An 8,579-nucleotide genomic window follows, 5' to 3' on the forward strand; every position below is an offset into this window, starting at 1 on the left:
CTGCGCTGGGGGGGCAGCTGGAGCAGCCCCCAGCTCTCCAGGGAAGAAACGTAGTGGCTCATGGCCCCGACATGCTGCGCTCCAGGCGAAGGGGACGGGCTGCAGCCTGTGCCTTGACTGGGCTGGGACGCTCTCCACCGTATCCTGTGACAGAACCAAGCCCTGCTCCTCCGCGGCAGAGCGCCGACGCTGCTGAGGGAATTGCCATCTGATATTCTGCACCTTGCTTGAAAAAAAAAAATCTACAGGGGACTTCCCCCAAAACACCCAAAGCATTTATTAGCACAACATCCCCAAAGTATTACCCGTTTAATATCCTAATGCTGTGGCAAAGAGGTACTCTAGGAACACTGTTTTTACTTAAAAATGCCCAATAGCCACCGTTGTCCCAAGTGTGCTGTGCTGCATCACCTGAAGCACGCTGCTGCCGCAGCGAAGCTCCCATGCGCCAGCACCACCCATTTCAGATGGGGGAGCAATACAGCCCAGACTGCAGCCAGCCACAACTGCTCATTATCTATCGTACTCCAAAGAAATTCACTTTTTCTGACATTTCAGAGCACACATTAAAGTGTCACACAAAGACAGACGCACGGCTATCACCACCTGGCCTGCTTCCTGCTAGGCAGCCTTGGTCCACACACACCGTCCTGACTCCAAACATTTTCTTAAGCAATTTGCACATCTTAAAAATAAAGTCCTTTATTGATAATATGAATGTTTAACATGTTTAACGCCATCAGCTATAAAAATGATTAAAGACTTCAGCTTGGTACATTTGGCTTTACAAAAATTTACAAGTGTTAATGAATTAATACTAGTGTATACATTTTGCACTTCATTATACTCCATTAGCCAGTGACAAACTCTGCAACAACGTCTGCTTATAACAGGTGTGAGTTATAGAAGAAACATTTAGTTGCTTCCACACAGAACCTACATCAACAGTTAAATACTAACTCTAAATGTCTTACTGAATTAGTTGGATCCATTTTAATATCTTGTGCTTAGTTTCTCTCAGAAGACAGGCTACTAGCAAAAATACATTCCTTTGCTTACCCCTTCCCATATTATATTTTAGAAGAAACAGTACTCAGTGCATTTCCTATTGGCTTCATCATAGTATCTCTCTCTATATAGAGCTATTGATAAAGAAAGGGGATAATACCATTCATATCAATGTAAAAGCAAAGAAACACGTTAAAGGAGTGTATACAAAAGCCTCACTTTTGAATCCGAAGTCATACCTGGGCCAAAATCCATCTGCCCATCAGTTTTTACAATTACTTTCATCAGGAGGAAAAACCTGCTGTGGATACTTGAAAGTTAAAAAAGTAGTAAATGTGCTTCCAAAAGAGTCACTGCCCATTTATCTCTAGGCTGCCTCTGTCGCCCTACTGTTAGTACACAGCCCATTCCACTGGATTAGGAACAATAGCACGTAATACCACAATTTAAAAGGCTACTAAAAGGTCTGAAAAAAACTCTTGTTCTAGTCTAAATACCTGCCACGGTATTTAGAGAGAATGCCACGGTATTTAGAGAGAATGCGGGAGAGAACAGCAGGGTCACTTCAGACAACAGCCACTTCAAAGCAGCACAAGAGCTCTGATGTCCTACAAAAGGAGACTCAAAGCTAGAAGGAACCTATCGGGCCACGTACAGTAGTGCATCCTCCCAGCTGCCGCAGGGATCTTTCCTACAATAAAGGTGGATGTATATTTTGTCTAGTTAAATATTGAAAAAGACAAGAGAGAAAGCGTCTCTGGCAGTGGGAAGAGGTGCTCTGTGTAAAGGTGACACTGCTGCAGAGGGAAATGCTGAACATTGAATGACACTGAGCAGCAAGTCCAGTTTCTAAATTTAGGATCAGTTCACATACAACAACTGAGATAATTAACTCAGGGTTATGCTCTCAGCCTCTGCCACTGATGTGTGGTGCATTTGTCTTGTATTTCTTGCCGCAGTGACTCAGAAAACCAACTGTGCTGTGCCGCTGAATGATGGGCAGCACAGGCAGCACGTCTGCAGCAACAACTACGCTTCCCACAGCAGACGTTTCTGCACAGGAATCAGTTGCTCCTCCCCTCTTGGGCCCAAATAATTTTCCCATGCACAATTTGCCTCAAACTTAGGCAAGTCCTCGCTCTGAGTGATTTTTTTAGTCTCGGTGAATTCCCACGTTTTCTTCATATTAGGCAGAACATCAAGAATAGATAAATATCTTCCTAATACATTGTGTATTTAATATGTATGTGTGTGAAACTACTTACACATCTATACATATTCAATTACACATGACAGTAATGGTTTGGTTCCATATTTGTAGCCAAGGAAAGCCAGCAAGATCCCATAGCTAACTAGTGAGTAAAGTTCCAGGTCAGTTGGACACAACTGATACAGATGAGGAACAAAATTATTGCTTTTGTTTATAGTAGGAGATCCCATGTTACTGTTGCAAAAAACCTGTATCATATGGAATAGCGATTTTTTTTCAAGTAATAGCGAGATCTTTGTCAAGTAATAGCAAGATCCTTTTCTCAGAAGTTCTATACACAACAGTAGAATGCTTGAAGAGCTTGAAAATTCAAGGTGACACACCAGAAACCAGAGTTAAGCCATTTAAAGCACACAGGCATCTCTGCAGAATGTGTTACAGGAAAGCAAGAACTACATGGACAATGAATACTGAGACAAAAGTAATCTGGATTGTATTATGGCTAAATTTTACGCCAAGAAACTTAGGTGTGCTTCCTCGAGTAGCTAGGAGCTATGTCCTAAAGGACAAAGCGTGGCTGGCTGCGTCAGTCTGGTGGTCACCTTACAGAATTTGTAGCATATTTGCTAACTTATTTTAGCAAATGGAAAGAATTAAAAAGAAAAACAGTGTTGGTTTCAACATTCCATGACTCACAGAAGAATTTGTTCCTGCAGCTAGATGGTCCCCCTCCTCACCTTTTTCAGAGAATCACATTCATATTGCAGGCTTAGTTCAGGCACTTTTTATAAAATGTTCATCTGGAGTAAAAAGTCTGCAAAAATTATTTCTGCATAATTTAAAAGTAGCATTTCAGTCCCATTAGAGTTTGATAGTTAGGTCCCACCACGTGATTACGGTTCTTGTTATCTCTAATGATTTGACTGTTGCCATGAGACATTTTGAGGCTACTGTATAGCTGTAGTTAAGGTTTCTTCATAAACAAAAATATTTTCCTACCTATTAAAAAAGAAAAAATATACTAAATGCTTTATACAGACAGAATCTGCTGCTATGGAAATAAATAACATGGAGTGGAAAAACAGTGTCTTAGCTTTAGGATGCTAAGCCATGGAATGTCATATTCACATTTTCTGGAGACTAGCTGCTAGTTGGCAGGAGTATCTCAACGTCTTTGCCATTTGACACTACAGCATTGTTAGAGCAGCTACCTGCCACGTCCATGGGGGCACCCAGAGAGGACGCCTGGGAAGAGGTTTTGGTTAGTGGAGCAGGAGCAGCAGGTGACTGAGCGAGGCCGGGTTTCTTTGGAGGAATGGGTGGGGGGTTCCCTCTTTCTGCTCTAGGAATGGTTGGTGACTTAATTCCAGGAGATAGCGGGCTTAGAGGACTGGAAACCTTGCCAGGGCTTGGAGAGTGACCAGATTCATTTTTGGGGCTCACAGCATTTGCCAGATTTCGATAGTCTGTGCCAAAGGGTGAGCTGTTAGGGGAGACGGGTTTAATAGGTCCCTGCTGGCTGGTAAATCTGGAAAGGACCTGAGTGACTGTATTGCGGGCCAACTGCTTGGCGGCAGAGTTATCTGCTAGAGTAGGAGACAAATCCCGTGACGGTGGGCTCTGCAGACCACTTGACTGATGGTCTTGTTCAGCTTGAGACTGAAACTTGTGCCGAGCGGCATGGAAACGCTGATTGATCCCCACCTGGTAGGATGACTGGTAACCAGGGCTGCTTGCTGAAGCTCCCACTAGGCGTTTAGTCAGAACTGGTGAGGAGCAGGGAGAAGGTGTTAGAGAGGAGGCAGCTGTGCCACTGGGAGACAGGGAGACCCCACTAGAAGGGCCCTGGGACATTGGTGGCACCGGTGACTCTGTTCTTACAGGAGAGCTTCCATTCTCAACTGCGTTTTCTGGGGCTGCACCAGCAGATTTCTCCTTTTGAACTTGGTTCTCTGCTGCATTTGTCTGCAGTAGCTCACTACCCGCCTGCATGTCTGTATCACAATGACCATTGGATTTTGCATAGGAATGAGTAGGTGTAGTAGGGCTGGGAAATGTGGTGTGTATAGCTTTGCTTGTGCTGGCAGGATTTGCTCGGTCTGCCTGCTGACACTCTGTCTGGCAAGACACAGACTTCACTGTGGGACTCTCAGTTGCAACACCTCTGGACATCACCGAGGGGCTTGGCTGCAAAGGCTTGGTAGGACTGTGCTCCTGGCAAGAAACCTCCAGCTCTTCCAGGGCTTTCTTCAGACATTCCACCTCTTCTTTAAGGGCTTTTGTACGGTTTTCTTCTCTGTTCAGCTTGGCTTTCAGTTGTTCTCTTTCAATGTCAAACTCTGAGAGCTGCTTTTCTACTTGTGCTTCCATCTGTAAACCCCGCTTCCTCTTGGATGCCAGCTCCTCTTCCAGTTTGCTCACCTTACTCTTCTCTTTTTCCAATTTCAAGCTCAATTCTGCTGTCTTCTGCCCCTCTTCAGCTGCTTTGGCAGTGGCTTTCTTGCACTCCACTACAAGCATGGAAGACAGTTGCTTGTGGCGTGCTCTTTCCTCCTCCAACTGGCTTGACAGCTTCTTCTGTTCTTTTTCAAACTTTTTCACTTGGGATTTTTCAAACTCCAACTGGAAGACAAGAACAATAAAGGACTGTAAGGGAACCACAAGACCTCCTGAAAGTAAATGAAGTATAATGCCCCAAAAGGGAATGGGGTTACTATGTATCTTGGAGAAACTCCCCAGTAAAAGATGGCAATGGCTAAGAAAGTAGTTCTTGCCCCAGGTACCTGCAAGAGAGTCTTGTATGACTCAGGCTGCACATATTAAGAATTATTACTTACTAGTAGTTATATCATGTAGGAAATTCAATTGACCTTTCGTGAGATACACACCCAGTCTGCCATGCACTGATTGAACATGCAATCTGGAGCAAAGCTTCCTTCCACCTCATTTACTACTTTGTTGGTTTGCCTTTTAAAGGCATTTAGGCTTTAAAACGCTGATGCGTTATGTATGTTTAAAGTCTACAGCGCTTGAGTAACAGAAAACGGTAGCTTAAATATTTATTATCATCTCTGAATAACCCCCCTAGGAGATCTTTCACGACTTATTCTGAATTTTGAGTACTAGAGAACTCTTATCACTTGTAAGCGCAGCCCTGCTCTTGAGAACTTCTCAGATTTCAGTTTGAAACAAGATTTCAAAGCATTTCATGGCCTATTAATAGCTTTTACCACTACTCAGCTACCAAAACACCACGAAAAATTAAGGTTGTTTTTCATATCGAAATGATAAAAGCTAGGAGCGCCTTACAGAGGAGGAAGGTCCCTGCTACTCTTTCAACACGAAGGTGCAATTAGACAGCACTACCGAGTTCGCCACCCAGGAGCCCGGGTTTCCGTGGGTTGGGTAATTACCAGCTACCAAAGCATACCTGCTGGGTGAGCCGCTCCCGCTCCTTCTCCAGCATGTAGGTGACATCATCCCCCTCCGCCGTGTCCTGGGCGTGCCGCTGTCGCTCTTCCTCCAGGTCCAGTATCACCTGCCAAAGAACATCGGTCACTGCAATGCCCCGGCACACGTACACGCAGGGAGAGATCAGTGCCTTCGCACACGGTCCAGAGCCAAATGACCCCGGAGAGGAACCACTGCAGCCTCAGACACCCAAATTCAACTAAGAAGAAAAAAATCACAGAAAAGCAGCTTTTGGACAAGTTACAGTACTATGTTATTATATGGTATAGTTAGGACGGTTTGTGAAAAGTTGTGAAAACCTCACACTGGTTGTATCTTCATTTTATTGCTAAATAGCTAAATTGCATGTTTTTGCTCCAGACTGCAGAATAGCCTTGAGAAGTCCACGTTATCCAGCCTTGGTTGTACGGTGACCTCATCAGAATTTCCGTGCAGGACCATTAGCACAAAGCCCAGCAGGAGCAGAGGCACCACCCCGGAGAACGGGTGTCCCGCAGACACGGGGCACTAGCAATGACAAGATGATCCTCGCTACGCTTTCGGCGGTAATTTGCATACAGGCTTCTCCCCCAGTTTCTCACAGGGGATTTGAGGACGGCAGCGCAAAGTTTATTTTAAAGAACATTAATTTGTTCTTCCACTTAAGAACAAGATGAGCTCTTGAAATGAAACTGCCTGCCATAAGGACCCAGTTAAGGAGCTCCTTCAGCTTTAATGCTGAATTACATGAATAATTGAAATTCTATTAACTCGACAAAAAAGCCAGAATACAAACTTCCCAGGAGACTCTGCCATGTATCAGCACCAAAAATCTAGGCTCTCCCAACACATGCTCACCATGAATTTAGCAGCTCCTCAACTGCTGAAATTTAAGCTTCCAAGCGATGTTTGAAAATCTCTTAAGTACACAAGCAACCTTTTCACAGAAGGAGACAGGAAGGATAGAAAGGGAAAAAAATATCTGATTGTAGTAGCACGATTTAGCTAGATACTTGGCTGAAAAGTGAAACACACAGCCTTGCTGTTACTGCCAGTGACTCAGAGGACAAACCACAAGCTGAAGGTGCCTCCAGCTGCCCACCCTAAGCACAGTGTCTGGGATGTAAAAGTCAAGCTGGCTGGTTGCTTATGTCAGAGTAAGGCTTCTGCAACAGAAATGCTTCTGATTATTCACAGACTGAAAGGAACTTGCTCTATCTTATCCCCATCAAAACAGATTATGGGAAAATAAACTTTAACCCACGTGCTGATGAGCAATGAAACAGAGGGTTCAACTTTGAACCTTTTGATTAGAAACAGAATGCCACTACTTGTATTTGAGATCTTTGTACATGATTTAGGAAGTTTTAATCAAAGCAAGAGTAACATACGTGAAAAAAGACAGGCTGGTATTGCCCCAGACACAGACGCTAGCCAAAAGTATACTTAGATCTGACATTGTAAAAGAGAGCTTCTAGACACCAGTGGAGCGGCATCACTTCACAGTCTGCCACCGACACAAGTGAAAAAAAAAATATCTGAGATTTTTGCTTTAAGACAGAAAAGAGGTATGTGAGGAGGTTAAGATACAGTGCTGCAATGCAGGTGACTGCAGGGATGCTCCAGAGAGTCACAGATTCCAGTGATGTGCTCTTGGGCAATTACTCTCTGCCCTGACTACACAGCAGGGGCAAATACTTGAATCATTTTGACTTGTTTAAATTTACTGCAGGACATTTTTTTTTTTTTTAAGCTAACTAGTAACATAAAGAGAATACACTGTGGCAAGACTCCAAGGAGCAGAGTTCAGTGGACTCTTGCTTTCAGACTTGTGTGCAGCTTTATGCTCCTCTAGTAATCTATGGTATGCCAGAGGAGCAAACCTCTGTGGACGTACAGTTTGGCACGTGGACCGAGCACTTAATTGGTGTCAATATATGTTAAAGCTACATATGAAGAATAATAGGTGCTTTATTAAACAGGCCAAATAGCATGAAAAATAGTTTTGGTCAAGCTGTATTTTCTTAGGAAAGCACAAAGAGGTGCACTCCTGTAAGTACCTGGTACCGGCTCGTCAATAATCACTGAGATCAAGTCACAAGCAGAACAGTGATATATCTGCTGAGAATTCAACCTTCCAGAAATCCTTTCTTACATTTTGGTAAGCACTATACCTCCCAGCTGTGAACAAGCTAGTTCCTTTCTTGTGTGTCCCAACAAAAACATCTTGCATATATTTCAAATTTTGGAATTACAATTAATAATATGATACAGCTGGTAAGCTTGAGTGAGAAGTTTTACAAAGGTGCATTTAAGCGTTTTTGTAACAAAAGGCATTTAAGTGTTTTTGCTGAAGTCAACATTATCAAAATGCAACTATAAACTTCTGCATGTCTTATTTGAAGCAAAACCTACCTTTCTGTGTCTGCTTTCCGCTGCAGCTAGTTGGGATAACATTCTTTCTTGCATATTCTTGCAGTGTTTCATCACCACTTTCAAAATAGATAAGGGATTAGAGCAAACTGGTTGCTTTTCACCATGATTTCCCTCTTTCAGAGTCTCAAAATCTCTCTGCAAAGCCATTAGTGGATCACTGATGTTGTACTTCCCATAGCGTTCTTCAATGAACGTGTCTCTATGCTGGGCCTGCAATACAAAAACAAATTTGCATTTCAATATACTTGAAATAGAGAACTAGCTAAAGAAGAAAGTTTTTGTAGTTAATACTCCTCTTCCCCAGTTTTCCACACGACAAAGAGATCTTAACACAGCTTGATTCATATCCTGTTATCTGCTATAAGAGTATTCAGACAGGAAAAACCACAAGTGTGTCATGTTAAAGGTCCCTGGTTAACAGACGAGAGAGAGACAGTAATGCCTATGACAGACAGGTGAAGTGATACCTGCTGAA

The 8,579-nt window shown here is 43.3% G+C and overlaps 1 protein-coding gene across 1 annotated transcript in view; it reads right to left on the reverse strand.

Annotated features, from left to right (window-relative positions):
* Nucleotides 1-2,987: 2,987 nt before the first annotated feature.
* CTTNBP2NL (CTTNBP2 N-terminal like) overlaps nt 2,988-8,579 on the reverse strand; it is a 15,686-nt gene continuing 10,094 nt past the window's right edge. The window contains exons 2-4 of the mRNA XM_010286620.1: nt 8,084-8,314; nt 5,649-5,756; nt 2,988-4,840 (exon numbers count right to left, since the gene is read on the reverse strand). Coding sequence (XP_010284922.1) covers nt 3,359-4,840; nt 5,649-5,756; nt 8,084-8,314 — 1,821 coding nt within the window. The 3' untranslated portion in view covers nt 2,988-3,358. The remainder of the gene's footprint in view (nt 4,841-5,648; nt 5,757-8,083; nt 8,315-8,579) is intronic.

Source organism: Phaethon lepturus, unplaced genomic scaffold, assembly GCF_000687285.1.
Source record: "Phaethon lepturus isolate BGI_N335 unplaced genomic scaffold, ASM68728v1 scaffold48094, whole genome shotgun sequence".
NCBI lineage: Eukaryota > Metazoa > Chordata > Aves > Phaethontiformes > Phaethontidae > Phaethon > Phaethon lepturus.